This window comes from Oncorhynchus mykiss, chromosome 18 (assembly GCF_057628025.1).
Source record: "Oncorhynchus mykiss isolate SJ-2025 chromosome 18, ASM5762802v1, whole genome shotgun sequence".
Lineage (NCBI taxonomy): Eukaryota > Metazoa > Chordata > Actinopteri > Salmoniformes > Salmonidae > Oncorhynchus > Oncorhynchus mykiss.
Genome location: NC_143039.1, coordinates 52,005,727 through 52,026,447, shown reverse-complemented (window position 1 = coordinate 52,026,447; position 20,721 = coordinate 52,005,727). Strand labels below are relative to the sequence as shown.

The window sequence follows — 20,721 nt, the reverse complement described above, 5'->3', positions numbered from 1 at the left end:
CTATCACAGGGCCTCACCCAGATCCAGCTCCTTTATGCTGAGTGCCAAGCAGAGATGCAGGGATTGAACTCTCAACCTTCCAATCTCAGGGCGGACACTAACCACAAGGCCACTAAATTGGGTGGGATGAACGTTAATGTCCAGGTTGAATGATTAGAGAGGAATGGGCACATTGTTAAGAAAGGCACTGCTGGTGGTGTCCTGACATAAGTTCACAATCACAGGCACATAGAAAAAGTTACAAACATGACAGGCAGGTGGCCTCATTTTGTCATCAACATGTTTATTGAGTTTAACCAAATGGACTGGTGGCTAGCTACAATGGTAGAACCAAGCAAGAAGCGTGGCGAACTGACAATCAGGCCATTTTTTTTTCTCTCTTTACGTCCACTATGAATTGCAAAGGTGGCAAGGATTTGGCAATGACCCAAAAAACATTTGGAATCGTTCTGACAGCATTAGGTTTTAAAAGTTTAAATGTAGAAGGGAAAAATAATGAAAGCTCCAGAATCATGTAGTAGGTCAGTCAGCATACAACGTTATCTATGAATTAGTGACAGTCTAGCAGTTGAAAAGAAAGGCTCAAGTAAAGGTCTGGGCTATATTCAGTACAGACTTACAACAGTTCTAAGGCCTGGTCCTGCAGCGCCCCTGTGAGTCGTGGTTTTCAAAACGAGTCAATTAATGACTTATGGAGTTCGAAAGACCTGATTGAATGCAGATATGGATTTCACCAAACATGGGCCACAACAAATGAATGACATCCAATCACACAAACCAGAATATACAGGGATCCCCCACAATGACAATTACAAATAACATACAAATAAGGGCGGGACCAATAGAATGTGAGAAAGGGCTCCCCAAAATAAAAACCATATTGTATTTCAAACATCAACAAAAGGGTTATTCTTACAAGCTAAAAGTAAAATAAATCTTTCAAAATTTGGTTTAGCATCCAAAATCATAGGACAACACTCAATCAAAAAGGTATCTTTGCTCCAGTTCAAAAGGTTTGAAGGACAAGTCACTCACACCGAAATATCAAGGTACACACAGTACACACTCAAAGCATGTCCCACAGTGAATAGTATAATAAAGAGCAACTACCAAATCAGAATCGTAACAACCATGTACCCAGACAGGTCGTCTACACAGTGTTGAAGTGTTACGTTTTCACAAGTGGCCCAATATTACAATAACCAGGACACCATCTTATTGGACATTGGCTGATGTCCTTCTCATTACATTGTCACCATTAAAGCACCATAAAAGATGGATGACATTGTACATGTATGGACAAATGAACAGTGCAGTGGATATTAAATATATTTCTTGATAGTTCATGTTAAGACATGAGCGATACCTTACGATAAAACCCTCATATTCAAATCTGAACCTTGAAGCCACTTCCACTGCTTTAAAAAAAAAAAAAATGTTATATTCCTTCCCTCTAATCAGGGACTGATTAAAACCTGGGATACCAGGTAGGTGCAATTTATTATCAGGTGGAAGTGAAAACCAGCAGTACTCCAGACCTCCTGGGTAGGATTGAATGCCCCTGCCATAGAACAATGTCCTTCCTAATCATATTACACACCTGAAAGTATTGTGCTCCTTCAAAACATGTCACTGGTTAATACCAACAGTTTCACAAGACATTCAGGAATGTTTTTCTTGCTTTTAAGAATGCACATTTCATTTTGGGGTACTTTCTGAAATATAGTTTTCCCTGAACTCTTTACATGTGGGAATTTGATAGGGCTCAATTGGAATGTTTCTTACAGAAGAAACATGACAAGCAAATCCATAAGCATGGTAGCAATAGAAAGTGAACAGATAGAAGATGGAAAAAATTTGACCAAAAGTTGAGGACAACAGTTTACCTGACAAGACTGAATCCAAACATTACACTTGATTTTATGTGCATTTTACATTTACTTTACTTTGCCACATTTGTTGATAAAATCTGAAAATACTCTGGATACATCCAGTAACATAAGAATATTCCTGGAAAATGTGGGGTAGGTGCAACATAAGGGTTTGAGTGAGAGGACTATCTGGTGCCTCCATGTGGCCAAACACCTCTCCAAAGTGTGCACAGTTACTAAGTCATTCCAATGCACTTGTATGACTCAAAGAAGAGTCGTCAACTATAGGGTGTTTTTTTTAAGCTCTCCTAGCTGTGCCATTGAGGAACTAGAGCAAGCACACTTGTTGTCGTTTTGTTTGGAACACAACCCTGCATCCACGCCATCACACAATTACTGTTTATGCAATCCAAAAACAGACCATTATAATTTGAAATCTGGGTCAGGTGGGCATAATTTGAAAGCTTGTTCTATTGCCAACATCACTAGCTAAGTTATAAAGTACAATCGTACAATGTTAGGCTTTCACAAGGCAATTCAGAGAAACGGATAGTAATTTTGGTGTGCATAGAAAAGGAGTCAAGTGCATTCAGTTGCGTGAACTGCAGCAAATTTGCTTCACAACAGACAAACACAGGCTCAGTCTGTTCAGAACCACCCAGGGTATGACGCCATGTCATCTTGTAACTGTACATCAAACATAGTGATCATAAACGTTGACCCTGTATATGACATGAGTTTTACGATATGGAAATGTGAGGTGCACATTTGGACTCACGGGTGTTTGGCTTGCTTGATGGACATCAAAACAGTATTTATTATCGTCAACATTTCATCTTTCAAAATACATCAAGTCCTCTTAAAATGTAAAGCATTTCCCTCACTCAAATTTGCCAAAGTTTTCCAATTAGCGGGAGGGATGGGGGCAACTTCTCTCTCGTGTGCAGTACTCAAGTTCAGAACGGCTGTCAGTCAAAACCCATACAGCACTGTGAAGCACAGAACCTGAGCTTTGACGTCATTTATAGCATGTTACTCTATAGCCACTGCATTCCAATTTAGTTGCTTATCAGGCATTTTTCAACCAATATACAGGTATGAGTGTAACAGGTTAAGACAGGGCTTTGCAAAGTGGTTTTGTTCTCTTGTGTTTGTGTTTATGTGAATAAATTTGTGACATTCAATAAAAAGTTAATTCTATGGGATCTAAGTGTCAATAAAGACATTTGGTCACCTCCCATGTACAGGCAGCATGCAACATGTTATGTAGCTTTAAAGCGATAGTTTCGCTAGCGACAACTTGCTAGTGATCTAAGAAAAGTTAAATATCTTAAAAGTGAAACACACCACGAGTAAGAAAATACATCACCTATTTCAAAGTCAGGCCGAGGAAAAACGTAAGTACAATTACTATTATGTACAGTGCATTTGGAGAGTATTAAGACCCCTTGATTTTTTCCACATTTTGTTACGTTACAGCCTTATTCTAAAATGTATTAAATATTATTTTTGTCTCATTATTCTACACACAATACCCCACAATGTCAAAGTGAAAACAGGATTTTAGAAATGTTTACAAATGTATAAAATATTAAAAACAGAATTATCTTATTTACATAAGTATTCAGACCATGTGCTACGAGACTCGAAATTGAGCTTAGGTGCATCCTGTTTCCATTGGTCATCCTTGAGATGTTTCTACAACTTGATTGGAGTCCACCTGTGATAAATTCAATTGATTGGACATGATTTGGAAAGGCACACACACCTGTCTATATAAGGTCCCACAGTTGACAGTGCATGTCTGAGCAAAAGCCAAGCCATTAGGTCGACGGAATTGTCAGTAGAGCTCCGAGATAGGGTTTTGTTGAGGCACAGGTCTGGGGAAGGGTACCAAAACATTTCTTCAGCATTGAAGGTCCCCAAGAACCCAGTGGCCATCATCTTCTTAAAAGTTTGGAACCACCAAGAATCTTCCTAGAGCTGGCTGCCCTGCCAAACTGAGCAATTGGGGGAGAAGGGCCTTGGTCAGGGAGGTGACCAAGAATCCATTGGTCACTCTTATAGAGCTCCAGAGTTCCTCTGTGGAGATGGGAGAACCTTCCAGAAGGACAATTATCTCTGCAGCACTCCACCAAATCAGACATTTATGGTAGTGGCCAGACGGAAGCCACTCCTCAGTAAAAGGCACATGACAGCCTGCTTGGAGGCACCTAAATGACTCTCAGACCATCAGAAACAAGATTCTCTGGTCTGATGAAACAAAGTTTGAACTCTTTGGCTTGAAGGCCAAGCATCACATCTGGAATAAACCTGGCACCATCGCTACGGTGAAGCATGGTGGTGGCAGCATTATGCTGTGAGGATGTTTTTCAGCGGCAGGGACTGGGAGACTAGTCAGGATCGAGAGAAAGATGAACGGAGAAAAGTACAGAGAGATCCTTGATTAAAACATGCTCCCGAGTACACAGGACCTCAGACTGGGGTGAAAGTTCACCTACCAAGATAACGCAGGAATGGCTTCGGGACAATTCTCCAAATGTCCTTGAGCGGCCCAGCCAGAGCCTGGACTTAAAACCGAACATTTCTGGAGAGACTTGAAAATAGCTGTGCAGTGGCGCTCCCCATCCAACCTGACAGAACTTGAGAGGATCTGCAGAGAAGAAGGGGAGAAACTTCCCAAATACAGGTGTGCCAAGTTTGTAGAATCATACCCAAGACGACTCAAGGCTGTAATCGCTGCCAAAGGTGCTTCAACAAAGTACTGAGTAAAGGGTCTGAATACTTATGTAAATGTGATATGTATTTATTTGTTAATACATTTGCAAAAAAATTTAAAACAACCTGTTTTTTTCTTTGTCATTATGAGGTATTGTGTGTAGATTGAAGAGGGGAAAAAAACTATTTAATCCATTTTAGAATAAGGCTGTAATGTAACAAAATTTGGAGGGGTCTGAATACTTTCAGAATGCACCGTACACACCTTAAAGCCAACAACATAAAGATGTGTTCTTTTTATAAAGCACACCGTCATAGATAAAAAGCTATCTAATATTCTCAAACCAACGAACCACAAAACTAAAAACGTATTTAAAACAGGATGAGCAGGATTCTCATGTCAAATGGAAAAGCATTATGAATGTGATGTTCAAAAGATTTTCCCCCAAATTGTGTTTTTGTTTGCTTATGTTCAGATGGTTAAGAAACCGGCGGGCGTGTGTACTCTCTAAACTGTAATGCATTTTGACACCTAGCAGCTAGACTTCATAATTGCACACATCCACATTGTACACATCCGAAACCCATTTCCTCTTGAGCATTGCATTTCTCCTCACTATTGGTTTGACAACAATTTAAATCCTGGGATATTCAATACCCCCAACTGGCAAGTAAGTTTGTTTTGCCTGTACAATTTCTATATAGGTCTTAACACTTTCCAGTTACTTAATAACAGCAGAAACCTAGCATTCAAAGACTAGCTAATTATGTTGATGCCCAAAATTCCATGGAAAAGAACCACGGGTCCTTGGTCATCCTCAGAGGGTTGATGTTAAGCACTGTCAGTCACAGGCTGAAAGAAAAGCATGGAGAAAATGTTACATTGCATCAGTAATTTATGTTTTTAAATAATGTTGGAAATGAACCAAACAACACTAACTATTCAAAGTTAAGTGGTTCAGGGGTGAGTTTCTCAAAAACCTCGTTGCCAGCACAGTACAACACATCTCTTCATGACACAGCTCGCGTAGGACAGCAAAGTGCTTAATTTGAGTTGCGTTAATTCAAGCACAGAAGATTGTCAAGAGAAATAACAGGCCATATTAGCTACAAGGCGTTTGGGAAACTCACCCTGTGTCATCCCTGAAGTATGACCAAATGAATAGATATTCTCCAAACAGGAGGTTGGTGTAAAACATATTGAAGGGTACATTCATTATTATTATTTGTTGTTGTTTTATGTCTCTGTAACTCAACGTGTAAAAGACAGCTTCCCTCACCTTCTCTGATGTTAATTGGGCCTCGGTCGGTGGTTTTGCTTGGCTCTCTGGCTTTGGTTCACCTGCAGAAGACAGCGCTGTGGGCTTAGGCCCTGCCTTGTCATTGAGCTTCAGCTCGGTGTCAGACTTCTTGCTATCCACCTTCGAGTCACCTTTGCTCTCTGTGTCCTTAGGTCGTTTAGGAGAGCTCTTCAGAGAGAAAGACACATGACCCGTATTCAAGTGCCATGTTTCCACAAGTCGGCAAACATACATGATTGCTTACTTTCTTACGTTTTTTTTACTGATTCAAATAAACAACCTCTTAAAAACTTTTAAAATACCATGTAATAACAATTTCTTTACGAATAGCAAAGTGACCCACACCTGCACCTTTACTATTTAATATTTGGCAGCACTTTATAATAACACCTTGTAGTAAAGCATTTATAATGGATTAGTAAATTGTTTATTCATTAAAATCAGTACTCCAACATTTGTTAATGTTAGTAAGCTAGCTATTCACATATTTATAAACTTCTAAAGTATGTAGTAATGATCCATAGGATAATTTATATGTATAATATAGGTCCTTATATGCCATTTAATCATTAGCTATGTATTTTTGCGTGGCTTCATCTAAAGTGAGGGCGAGGCAAGCTTCAATGCCATACAACTCTCCTTCCGTGGCCTCCAATTGCTCTTAAATACAAGTAAAACTAAATGCATGCTCTTCAACCGATCGCTGCCTGCACCTGCCCGCCTGTCCAACATCACTACTCTGGACGGCTCTGACTTAGAATACGTGGACAACTACAAATACCTAGGTGTCTGGTTAGACTGTAAACTCTCCTTCCAGACCCACATCAAACATCTCCAATGCAAAGTTAAATCTAGAATTGGCTTCCTATTTCGCAACAAAGCATCCTTCACTCATGCTGCCAAACATACCCTTGTAAAACTGACCATCCTACCAATCCTCGACTTCGGCGATGTCATTTACAAAATAGCCTCCAATACCCTACTCAACAAATTGGATGCAGTCTATCACAGTGCAATCCGTTTTGTCACCAAAGCCCCATATACTACCCACCATTGCGACCTGTACGCTCTCGTTGACTGGCCCTCGCTTCATACTCGTCGCCAAACCAACTGGCTCCATGTCATCTACAAGACCCTGCTAGGTAAAGTCCCCCCTTATCTCAGCTCGCTGGTCACCATAGCATCACCCACCTGTAGAACGCGCTCCAGCAGGTATATCTCTCTGGTCACCCCCAAAACCAATTCTTTCTTTGGCCGCCTCTCCTTCCAGTTCTCTGCTGCCAATGACTGGAACGAACTACAAAAATCTCTGAAACTGGAAACACTTATCTCCCTCACTAGCTTTAAGCACCAACTGTCAGAGCAGCTCACAGATTACTGCACCTGTACATAGCCCACCTATAATTTAGCCCAAACTACCTCTTTCCCTACTGTATTTATTTTATTTATTTAGCTCCTTTGCACCACATTATTTGTATTTCTACTTTGCACATTCTTCCACTGCAAATCTACCATTCCAGTGTTTTACTTACTATATTGTATTTACTTTGCCACCATGGCCTTTTTTTTTTGCCTTTACCTCCCTTATCTCACCTCATTTGCTCACATAGTATATAGACTTGTTTCTACTGTATTATTGACTGAATGTTTGTTTTACTCCATGTGTAACTCTGTGTCGTTGTGTGTCGAACTGCTTTGCTTTATCTTGGCCAGGTCGCAATTGTAAATGAGAACTTGTTCTCAACTTGCCTACCTGGATAAATAAAGGTAAAATTAAAATAAATACAATTATACATTAGAAATACTTTATATGTTTTGAGTGACCAGCAATTTCTTACAAAAAGATGGACATGAATTGGGAGACATTCCAGCAGTACCTGATGCTCCCTATTAAGGCCTCAAAATAGCCTAGAACATATGGTAAAATAATAAGCACACAATACAGGATGTTAAAAGAAATATAGCGAAGACTTTTGTCACAAAAAACTGATGTAAAACAACTGTTTCAAGGTCATGAGGAAGTATTGTAATGCTAATGTTTTCTAACGTTGTCAACCTCTCAAACCAGAACTAATCATAAAACAGGGAGATGTAGCCGAACCGGCCAGCTTTTCTCCAGTGGAGTTTTATTCATTCATTACATACAGTGCCTTCAGAAAGTATTCAGACCCCTTGTCTTTGTTACGTTACAGCCTTTTTCTAAAATTTAAAAATAATTAAAACAGCAATCTACAAACAATACCCTGTTATGAAAAATAATAATTTGCAAATGTGTTATATATAAATACCTTATTTACATAAGCATTCAGACCCTTTGCTATGAGACTCAAAATTGAGCTCATGTGCATGCTGTTTCGATTGAACATCCTTGAGATGTTTCTACAACTTGGAGTCCACCTGTGGTAAATTCAATTGATTGGACATGATTTAGAAAGGCACACATGTGTCTATATAAGGTCCCACAGTTGGCAGTGCATGTCAGAGCAAAAAACAAGCCATAAGGTCGAGGGGAATTGTTCGTAGAGCTACGAGACAGGATTGTGTTGAGGCACAGATCTGCGGAAGGGTACCAACACCTTTCTGCAGCATTAAAGGTCCCCAAGAAGTGGCCGCCATCATTCTTAAATGGAAGAAGTTTGGAACCACCAAGAGAAGGGCATTGGACAGGGAGATGACCAAGAACCCGATGGTCACTCTGACAGAGCTCTAGAGATTGTCTGTTGTGATGGGAGAACCTTCCAGAAGGACAACCATCTCTGCAGCACTCCACCAATCATTCCTCAGTAAAAAGGCACACGACAGCCCGCTTGGAGTTTGCCTAAAAGGCACCTAAAGACTCTCAGACCATGAGAAACAAGATTCTCTGGTCTGATGAAACAAAGTTTGAACTCTTTGACTTGAATGCCAAGTGTCACGTCTGGAGGAAACCTGGTACCTTCCCTATGGTGAAGCATGGTGGTGGCAGAATCATGCTGTTGGGATGTTTTTCAGCTGCAGGGACTGGGATACTAGTCAGGAACGAGGGAAAGATGAATGGAGTAAAGTACAGAGAGATCTTTGATGAAAACCTGCTCTAGAGTGCTCAGGGCCTCAGACTGGGGGCGAAGGTTCACCTTCCAACAGGACAACAACGCTAAGCACACAGCCAAGACAACCCAGGAGCGCTTTGGGACAAGTCTCTGAATGTCCTCGAGTGGCTTGCCAGAGCCCGGATTTAAACCTGATCTAACATTGCTGGAGAGACCTGAAAAAGCCTTCAGCAAAACTTCACATCCAACCTGACGGCGCTTGAGAGGATCTGCAGAGAAGAATGGGAGAAACTCCCCAAATACAGGTGTGCCAAGATTGTAGTGTCATAACCAAGACTCTAGTTTGTAATCGCTACAAAAGGTGATTCAATAAAGTACTGAGTAAAGGGTCTGAATACTTATGTAAATATAATATTTCAGTTTTTTTTAAATGTATAAATTAGCAACCATTTCTAAAAACCTGTTTTTGCTTTGTCATTATGAGGTATTGTGCGTAGATTAATACATTTTAGAATAAGGCTGTAAGCTAACAAAATGTAGAAAAAGTCAAGGGTTTTGAATACTTTCCAAATGCACTGTATGTGATTCAGGTAAAAATGTTACATGCATAACCTTTAAATTCTTCCAGTGCCTCAGTCTTTTTAAAACGCAGACTTTGCTTTGTTTGGCGGCACTCCGACTAGCCTTTAAAGGCATGAATTCTTTAATTGTAATACAATCCAATTTGAAAGTAATGGGATAGTTCAGTGACATTATGTATTCAGGTATTTGTTTTCTTACCACATAAGAGGTCTATGGACTTCTCTAAGGAGCAACTGCAATCCACACCAAAAATCACTGCCATGAAAAGGGTCATGTTTGCATTTTCGGACGAAGGTATGCACCACACTATTACAACAGTGTGACTGTTTCTATTTGTATTTATTAAGGATCCCCATTAGATGTGGCCAAGGCCTACTCTTCCTGGGGTCCAGTAAAATGAAGGCAGTTATTCAATTTAAAAAATAACTATACAATCAACAGATTTCACAACACATTAAGTGTCTGCCCTCCGGGCCCCTACTGTACTACCACTGTTCTGAAATAAAATGTTTATTATATTTCCTTAAACATCCTCTGTAGAGTGTGATTATTATTTAACTATCAACGTGTCCTAGGACATTTTGAAAACTTCAATCTGGAATGCTTAATGGTGAAACTGCCATGTTCATTTGCAATATTATAACAAAGAAGTTACTGCAAAACAACAACATAAGAAATTCCCCTCGGACATCACTACATGCGCGCTAAAACAGCAGAATGTGTGCTGTGCGACACTCCTCACCTCCGCTTAGTCTCCCCAAAAAACAAAAACATATACAGTATATTAACAGTGGCACTGTTTCCCCTACTGCAGATACCATCTTTAAAAGGAGCATTGAGTACTGCTGGAATGTCTACCAATGGCATGTCCATCTTTTTGAGAAATTACACTGGTCACTCGACATTATATATAGTATTTATAAAGTATAAATAGCACTCGCTTGAGACGAGGCTATGCAAAAAGACTCATGATTGGTATTTAAAATAATTGTATAATATTTATGATTAGATTTATTAAACATCTGAAGAATTATCTTATTATTACATAAGTTGTTTATAAATGTGTGAATAACTAGATTACTAACATTTATAAATATTACAAGAAATTAGTAATATACCATTTATTTATCGTTGACACTACTTGACACCCAGTGTTATGTCACTGTGATAACCATATCAAGTCAACAGCTGACAACTGGTCATAACATGGTCGTAACATTGTCCTGACTCATTTACAACTGCTGTGACATATATTCCATTGTTTTATGGCTGTTAATGACACCTACATAAGAGTGAAAACCCACATTCATTCAAATAGTTTTTTACCCTACCCAGATGTTTCCTTTCGTTTGAAAGTCTGTTTCTTAAATCCTTTGTTCTTCTTGTTGTAATGAATTCTTTCATCATATTTTAAATACCTTGTAGAAAATACACTTTATGACACAGTCAAGAAGCATTATGACCATCATATAAGTCAGATAGGCCTATCACATACTGTGCAGGCCCTTATATCAGTCATCAGAAGAAAAAATGTGTCTTGTCCTCCTGAAATCTGCTCCTGCAGTCACTTTACTTCTACCTACATGTACATATTACCTAAATTACATAGACTATCCTGTGCCCCGGCACATTGGCTCTGTACCGGTACCCTAGGTATATAGCCTCACTACTGTTATTTTACTACTGATCTTAACTCATGTTATTTTTGACTTAATTAACACTTATTTTTCTTAACTGCATTGTTGGTTAAGGGCTTGTAAGTAAGCATTTCACTGTAAGGTCTACCTATACCGGTTGTATTCGGCGCATGAGACAAATACAATTAGATTGGAAAGCGTTCCACAGAGATGCTGGCCCATGTTGACTCCAATGCTTCCCACAGTTGTGTCAAGTTAGCTGGATGTCCATTGTGTGGTGGACCATTCTTGATACACATGGGAAACTATTGAGCATGAAATACCCTGCAGCGTTGCAGTTCTTGGCACAAACCGGTGCGCCTGGCACCTACTACCATATCCCGTTCAAAGGAACTTTCTTTTGTCTTGCCCATTCACCCTCTGAATGGCGCACACACACACACACACACACTCCATGTCAAGGCTTAAAGCGCCTCCTTTAACCTGTCTCCTCCCCTTCCTCTACACTGACTGAAGTGGATTTAACAAGTGACATCAATAAGGAATCACAGCTTTCACCTGGACAGTCTGTCATGGAAAGAGCAGGTGTTCCTAATGTTTTATGCACTCTATATAATGCAGCCTAAAGCAGAAAATGGTATCATTGCCTGTGAGTAAGTTCTTCGCCAATACAGGCCAGTGCCAGTCATTCGCATGAAGAGGAGACGGAGATACAGGGTTCGCAGATGTGGGTTCCTTGTGAGAATTTGTCGGCGAGTGGGTGTTACTTTTATATTTTCTTTACATTAGTTTATTTAATAAATATTTTTTTAACCTCAATTTTCTTAACTGCATTGTAAGGAAGTGTTTCACGGGAAGTTCTACACCTGCTGTATAAAGGGCGCGTGACAACTACAATTTGATATCAAGAGCACTGCAGGCCTAACGCTGGCCAATCAGATGGCTCAGATTACAGTGTCTGCAGTAACGGAGCACATATAAAAGAAAGCCGCAGTAAAGTTGATACTGTGAGATTTCAAAACATTTCAAAGCATGACTCGGAAGAACCTGTCAACGAACACAGCAAAGAAAGAGCTGTTGTTTTTATGAGTGCGTTCATGTTTAAGTTCCTACTCAGCACTGTCAACACTTTGTATTCAACACTTTTAAAAGGCCATAAAATGCACGTTCCTACTATTTCCACTCTGCGCTACAACAAACACTCCAGCAGTAATGAATGAGTAGGAAAGTATCTATAGGCTTGCATTGTTGTTATTATTTGCGGCTTGGGTCTTATTTAATGTCAAGTAATATTTCACTTTCTCTGTTCATAAGAGTAACATGAATTTGTGCATGAGGCAGAAATTATGCGGTGCGAAGGTGTCCCTTTTTGGTCAGTGTCAGTGGAGGAAAGGGAGAGCAGAGGGATGTTGAGAGGCGGACCCTCAGTCTGCTGCTCTCTCCCTCCGCTAAGACCATCAGATGCAGGTGCCATCAGCCCAGTAAAATAAAAATAAAAAGCACATTTAAAATGTATGCTCACTCGGCTGCACCTCACAAGTAATACAACTGATCTATTACCGGTGTGATCATACAGGCTACTTCATTTAATTATTTTTGTATTATTATTATTTTTTTAAATGGCCCCCAGCAACAGTGCACTGGCAGGGCAATTCAAGCAAAACCAATGTGCTGATAAAGTATCGGGCCTATAAGTTACTGAGCAAACCTCATTGTTACAGTACTTTTTTTAAATTGGTCAATGTTGCATACGCTTGTTTTTTAAGTAATGTAAAAATGAATCTGAGCAGTAGATCTCTGCCTGCATTTTCGCCATTGTTTTTGATGGTAGGCCTCTCTGGTAGGTCTACATTATGATAAAATAGACTACTTGGCCACTGTTAAAACGAACTTAAAGTGGGTACAGCCTCAGTGTTCACTATAAACGTTCAAGTTGGTGCTCAGCAGACATGAAATTTGCTCTGTGCCGTAAAAAAAAAATTGGGAACATTGCTTGTGACTGACACTTACCTCGACGGAATCCCCAGCTTTCCTCTTGGCCCCTCCCCTGTCGGTCTTCTCATCGATGATAAGGGTCCCTTCGTCCTCATCACTGCTTCCTTCTGCATTCCCTTTTCGCGGCACACCTGCCTCCACCGCCCCCTCTGCTGGGGTCTCCTTTGCCAGCTGAGGGAGAAAGAACATAATTTTGGCAGGAAAATGTGGTGAATTACTCCCTGTATTTGCTGAGGTTGAGTATAGGTAAATCTGTATTTGGGAGTACTCTTCATCATGGATGATAAAGTAATAGGGATTTTGTGTTACCAGAAAAGGAAAAATAAACATTGTGTGGTGTGCTTCTTAATATTGTCTAAAATCATGTCATGTGTCACACAGGAACAAAGGCTCATGCACGTCAGCAGGTAGACAGACCCTTTCCGTCGTAATCTAAGCACACACACACCTCATAACCTGCGGGTTCGTGTATCACCGTAGGATTGTTCTCAATTTCCCATAGACCCTCACTGAAGCCTTTCCTCTTGGTGGGCTTGCCAAACTTCTCCTTGCCCTCCTCATAGGGGAACAAGTCCTTGGGACCCAGGAATGCACTGAGATGGCAAAATTTTTAGAAGGTTCAAAGGTTGACGCATGCAACAACCTACAGAGCTTCAAAATACTATTCTATGGAGCTAATTCTAATTCCAAACGAACCGCCGAATGCACTTGTGGAGATTTGGAGAGAATTTGATACGCGAAAGAAACAATATGGTGGTAGCTCCAACTTGTTCTCTGATAAGCTAGTCTGTATTTTCACCATATTACTTCTCTCAGATCTCCACAAGTGTATTGAAGGTAGGGGCTCATTTGGAATTGTGATAGGATTCGTCGCATCAAAAACCATATTCACTTACGTCTCATGTGTCCCAAAGAAGAACACTTGGTACTTGTTGGAGGGGGACTTGACTGCTCCTTCGGGTAACTCATTAATCTGTGGAAGGAAACGGGGAGTGCAATCTTTTAGTGAGTGCGTCTGTTACGTCCCCCAGAAAGAAAGCAAAAACTGTAGCTCAAACAGAAGGTGAACTAACAAAAGCGTCACTAACAACCAAAACAGGTTCAGAAAGGGTTTCAGAAAGACACTCATGGGGTGTCCAACTGGGACTTAAAGGCCCCAATCATGTCTAAATTTGCCCAAGAGGAGGCAAACACAATTTAAACCCACACCAAACTTAAAGACATGAAGCAACCCAAAAATAAATGGAGCAAAACAAAAACAAATATAAGATAAAGGATTGTTTTTTAAGAAATCAAATAGGGAGAACCAACTAATGGCGTTAACCCTCCACATCTCTCAAGGCAACTGGAGCACTAGGACAGCCGTTCTTAAATATCACCTGTGCCAGTACCTGATATGGATTTATGAATTGCAGGAGCTACCACAAACAAGTACATACAAAAAAAAATGTTGGCTACTGAAACAAAGAGAAGAGACAGACCAGTGTAAACAAAGACACCAGTGCTCCATTAAGGTAATTTAAAATGTACTTCACACTCGAAAGGGCTGGTTGTCGCCAGGTTCTTTAATGACTGACCAACACTTGTTTTGTTACTCAAATACACACATAGCGTAAATGACTGCCATTTAGTTTTGTGAAAATGGTGTCACTCTCCCAAAGGCAAATATTGGGCAATAAACCTAGTGGCAAATCAATAAGTCTCTTCACTGACTCACTTTGTGCTGAACAATAAAAAACAACAGTGTGTGTAGGTTTGGCATTATGGGCTAGTTTATGGAATAGTAATGATTTTTTGTTTTGCGTGCTGTGAATGTGTTATGCATGTGCATGCACATCTGGGATCATGCACAAATGTATTAATTACCCAATGCTTATGTGAGCGTATACTTTTCTGCGTGCTCATTTGCCACATTCTTTGGTGTAGTTGCACATTTGGAGGTGTCCGACATGAACATACACACACAGAAATAGAAAGACTCATTCTAAAAATGAACATTTCAGCAGTAGGCCTAAATTAGTACTCTAATTACATTTCTTATTCAAAACTATGTAAGATCAAAGGATTAGAATTGTTTCTATTTCCATTTATCCACAAACTCAACATACAATTCTGATGAGCAGATGATACAATGATGTCATGTCAAACATGTAAGAGCAAATATAGCTACTTTGCCAAGACTAGCCATAGAGTAAGAAAATTTGGATTGGCATGTTCGACAAGGTTATTCTGCAAGACTCAAACCCAAAAGTTAAGCACCAATCTCCAACCTACTGAGCCATATGAATTTCACATTATAGCTTGATTCTCGTGAAGTGGTGGAAAAAGTGTCCAATCGTCAAACTTGAGTAGAATTTTAGATACCTTAATAGAAAATAACTCAAGTAAGTCATTCATTAAAATACTACTTGAGTAAGTCTAAAAGTATTTGGTTTTAATTATACTTAAGTAGGGGCACACTCCAACAAAGCATGCGTTTAGTGAGTCCGCCAGATCAGAGTCAGGGATGTTCTCTTATTCAATAATATGAATAGTAAAGTACAGATACCCCCACAAACTACTTAAGTAGTACTTTAAAAGTATTTTTACTTAAAGATGCAATGTGTAACTTTTTGGGCGACCCGACCAAACTTATAGATCTGTCATTCACATGGAAAGCAAGTCTAAGAAGCGGTAGATATAGCGCGCATAGAACATTTCTATGCTTCCCATGCTTATGTTTTGGTTTTTCTGCGCCACCATTTTCTGGTTGCTAAAACTAATAGTGGACTAATTTGTGACAAAATAAGATAGTGTACACTATCTAAACCGCTGTGAAATACATTTTCCATAACCCAAAATATTGTTTCAGCTCTTTGAGGCTGGTGTAAAAAAAAAACGAAAGTAAAAGTAGCAAAAATAAATTAAGAACGGGAAGCATAGAAAAAAGCACACCTAGAACATATTTAAATAATGCAAAAACACAGTGTTGGAGAAGAAAGTAAAAGTGCAATATGTGCCATGTAAAAAAGCTAACGTTTAAGTTCCTTGCTCAGAACATATGAAAGCTGGTGGTTCAATATTCCCAGTTCTCCAATATTTGCAGTTAAAGAACTTTTAGGTTGTAGTTATTATAGGAATTATGACGCGTCAACTATTTCTCTCTATACCATTTGTATTTCAAATACCTTTGACTATTGGATGTTCTAATAGGCACTTTAGTATTGCCAGCCTAATCTCAGAAGTTGATAGGCTTGAAGTCATAAACAGAGCTGTGAAGCAAGCATTGCTAAGAGCTGCTGGCAAACGCAGTAAAGTTTGAATGAATGCTTACGAGCCTGCTGCCGTCTCCCACCGCTCAGTCAGACTGCTCTATCAATTATCAAATCAGACTTAATAATAATAATATAATAAACACAGAAATATGAGCCTTAGGTCAGTAATATGGTCAAATCCGGAAATTATAATTGATTCTTTCAGTGAAATACAGAACCGTTGTGTATTTTATCGAACAGGAGGCAACCCTAAATCTAAATATGTCTGTGACATTGCACAACCTTCCATGTTATGTCATAATTACGTAAAATTCTGGCAAATTAGTTCGCAACGAGCCAGGCGGCCCAAACTGTTGCATATACCCTGACTCTGCATGCAATGAACGCAAGAGAAGTGACACAATTTCCCTAGTTAATATTGCCTGCTAACATGACTCTTTTAAATAAATATGCAGGTTTTAAAAAATATACTTCTGTGTATTGATTTTAAGAAAGGCATTGATATTTATGGTTAGGTACATTCATGCAACGATTGTGCTTTTTTCGCAAATGCGCTTTTGTTAAAACATTACCTGTTTGGCGAAGTAGGCTGTGATTCATGAAAAATTAACAGGCACCGCATTGATTATATGCAATGCAGGACAAGCTAGTTAACCTAGTAATATCATCAACCATGTGTAGTTAACTAGTGATTGTTTTTTATAAGATAAGTTTAATGCTAGCTAGCAACTTACCTTGGCTCCTTGCTGCACTCTCGTAACAGGTGGTCAGCCTGCCTGCCACGCAATTTCCTTGTGGAATGCAATGTAATCGGTGTCCAAAAATGCCGATTACCGGTTGTTATGAAAACTTGAAATCGGCCCTAATTAAATCGGTCGACCTCTACTTCTTAGACTTGCTTTCAAGTAGAATGATAGATCTATAACTCACATTTCTATGAGAATTTGGTCAGGGTGGCCCAAAAAGTTACATATTGCCACTTTAAAATCCGTGAAGGGAAGTGAACAAGTGCACACTTCGGAAGCAAGGAGATTATTGGGACACAACACGGGACACCTAGGCTACCTTGTTTTCAGATTAAGACTACATAAAATTGAGAGGTACCCATTATCTTTCTCTGTGGGACACAGCTATGGTGTGTTGTACAGGAAGCCCTGTGACAACGGTTGGGCACTGAGTCACCGTGCCTGCCTCGCTGTGCCACCTTGCTTCCTGATGGGCGTCATGCCAAAGAGGCCCTATAGGCGTGCCCGTTCTGCGTCTTACCAGAGTGTGTGTTTGGTGGGCTAGGACAGGGGCATTGACTGTGGACAGTCTGTTAAATGGGAAGGAGGGAGGGATAGTGGGAGGAGAGACAGACAGAAAACAGGGGGGGGGGGGGGGGGGGGGTGTATATGCATTGTTCCAGGGTTCTGACCAGCCATGTCCTGTATCTATGGTCATCGTAGGCTGACAGCCATTCTGAGCTTTCTGATATCATGCTCTATATCTTACTTTTGTAACAGTGCCCTCTAGGCATCTGGTTGTGAATTTCTGTAATGTACAGTATACTGCCATGATGAGCAATGCACAATTAATACAAATGAACAAATAACACATTGTCCTGAAGACTACTTTCTTTTATTTATTTTTTGCTTCAGCTGGTCATTTCCCAATGTTATTTTGGGTAGGCTACTGTGCAAAAGTATAAATTACAGAGGTAAATTTAGCATGACTTGACGAAAATAAATTAATGAAACTTTTAGAAGTTTCCAAACGCTGTTGTTGCATAAATTGGTAGAATATTTACTTGAAACTAATCCACGTTGCCGAAACAGTTAATTACACTTCAATGGATTTGGAATGACTCGGGAAGGGAGAGCACCAATTCAAGCAATGTGTGTTGTCCTTTGCCCGAGGATATAACTTGTTTTTTTATATATATAAACAATGGCAATTCTCATTAATGACAATAAATCACCCACTTTCCCCTAATTTGGAATGGAGTCTAGGCTAAAATACAACATTTACATTACCGTTACAATAGGCTCATGCATTCCTTCCAGACAATCAAACGCCGCCGCTGCCGCCAAATATTAACCATACGGGAATTACCACATTGTAGCAAACTCGGTTACAGTGTTTCAAAGAATCCATTTCACGACTCGCCTCAACTTTGTCTCACATTCACATTGTAAAATGCTACTAGTTGGACTTGGAATAGCCTAATATCCGAGTGGTAACTGTTCTTAAACGTAGGCTACTCGAGCCTATTTGTTACCTAAGTTGAAGATGTTATACATGTTTGTTTACATGAAGCCATGATCTATCGAACAGCCTATACTAGGCCTCGTATCAATGGTTAAATTAAACAGTGCCTCTGCGAACTGAACAGTAATAAGGACGGCATTTGCTAGGTTACTGTAAAAGTATGTTTACTGCTACAAATAGATGATTTCGCATTTCTCAAAATCAAACACCGAATGTACAAAAAAATGTCACTAGCCTATTTCACACCACGTAGTCATACGCCAATAAACTTTGCAAAGACCAGGGGGGTAGGCCTCGTTGAACTGATCTAGCAGATAGGCCTACATGCATGTGGACTAGAAACAAGAAGAGGTAAGCCTACTATTAGCGTTTGGTTAAGCAAGAAGAAAAGTATGAAGGAGCTTACCCTCGCGGGCCAATGTGGATAACCCTTCATTTTCGCAAACACGAGATCCCCAGGCTTGTATTCTTTTTGCCTATTCGACCTCGGCATAGCTTCTCAGCGGATGAATAAGATATATTTTAAAAATATATATAAATGTATAATGTCAGTTTACTGTTGCAAGTAAGAACAACGAGATATAGCCTCCCAGAGGATTGCACTTGTGAGGTTAAGAGCTCCAACTTTGGGTGGCTTCAGGTTTTCGCGTCAAAATTAAATCATGCGTAGAAATTTGGAACATGGACGCAATCGAATTGGTAACTTTGCGCGATCCAGAGCTTTGCAGAGTGTGGTTACAAGCTGCAGCTATTAAATGTAATTTTCTTATTTAAAAATATAATCATTCCGTTATTCCTGCCGTCGTAATCCTCTGTAGTCTATCTACAGACCTTGTTTTTGTTTGAAATTTGGAACCGCTTCCCTCTCATGAGCAGATTCATCATCTGGGATTGACTAGTATGGTCTAGGCCAAAACCGAGGTAACAAAGATATTGGAATTCTGCAAGATTACATACCCTCCATGGATTCTAAGGAACAGAAACCTTCCAATACACCAACAAAAATGCCTGTTTTGTATTTGATTTGCTTTAAAAGGTAAATTGTCTATAATATTGTACTGATAAAATATTGTTTATGTATTTGGGTAGCCTATCTAGGGAGAACCAATACCATTTTCTCCACTATTGTGCCGATCCAAAAAAGGGTACTGTACTGGCTCTATTTTCTTTCTCACTTTCCTTTGCAGCACAGTTCCAGAAATCTTATGGTGAATGAATGCATAACCGGGCCAGGCCAAAATTCAGCCCCACTGGACTCAGTAGTGTGAAAAGGGTTGAGTAGTACACTAAGTATCTCAAACTGATAATTCATCCTGAATTGTCCAACTCTAAAATGTCCCCGAGTTGCTCCTGGTATTCTCAGATCAAGACACCGTGTGGGAATATTGAGAAGTCCAAGGCCCCACTGGACTCAGTAGTGTGAAAAGGGTTGAGTAGTACACTAAGTATCTCAAACTGATAATTCATCCTGAATTGTCCAACTCTAAAATGTCCCCGAGTTGCTCCTGGTATTCTCAGATCAAGACACCGTGTGGGAATATTGAGAAGTCCAAGGTACCTGTAAAAACCTGTGTAAAGATGATTGACATTACTGGATATATCAAGTACATTTATTTTTTTAGCATGAATGGGCTGTAAAGGAGTCCAGTCTTCTTTTGACATATTAGTAAAAATCCAAGACCAACCAAAGTATCTCCAATCAAACCTGTTGGGTGTTTTATCATGATCTGTGATGCCAGACTTACTATATTGCCTTAGTCTCACATAGAAACTTTTGACACTTCATTGTATAGCATCTAAAGTACCTAATTTGACAGGTTCTGAGCCACACAGACAAATGTGTGAGCCTTCTGTTTGCAGAAAAACCTTTCAGCAGATTTGGGTCCCTCCACAGTCGTGCCTGAGGATAGCTTCCTTGATATACCAAATAAGGCATCTGCAGCTACAATTTGACTCATATCTGCCTAAAATAAATGAGTCCCATTTGCCTTATGATTTTGTTTAAGAAGCCCCTCACCTCTCCACCTGTCAAATCCATCATATTGTTGTTTCTTGCTGTATACCTGAGGACATAGAGGGGTTCT

The 20,721-nt window shown here is 39.8% G+C and overlaps 1 protein-coding gene across 5 annotated transcripts; it reads right to left on the bottom strand.

Annotated features, from left to right (window-relative positions):
* Positions 1 to 266: 266 nt before the first annotated feature.
* On the bottom strand, positions 267 to 19,560 carry LOC110496345 (hepatoma-derived growth factor). Of its 5 annotated transcripts, none has more exons than XM_021572179.3 (6): positions 19,044 to 19,560; positions 14,030 to 14,106; positions 13,582 to 13,726; positions 13,149 to 13,304; positions 5,870 to 6,058; positions 267 to 5,442 (listed from the first exon to the last, which is right to left on the bottom strand). In XM_021572179.3, the coding sequence occupies exons 1-6, from the start codon at positions 19,128 to 19,130 to the stop codon at positions 5,422 to 5,424; spliced, it is 675 nt and encodes a 224-aa protein (XP_021427854.1). In that variant the 5' UTR covers positions 19,131 to 19,560; the 3' UTR covers positions 267 to 5,421. The 5 variants fall into 5 exon arrangements, with proteins under 5 accessions (XP_021427854.1, XP_021427856.1, XP_021427857.1 ...); XM_021572181.3 differs by having other exon boundaries at positions 13,609 to 13,726; XM_021572182.3 differs by having other exon boundaries at positions 19,469 to 19,538.
* Positions 19,561 to 20,721: the final 1,161 nt, after the last annotated feature.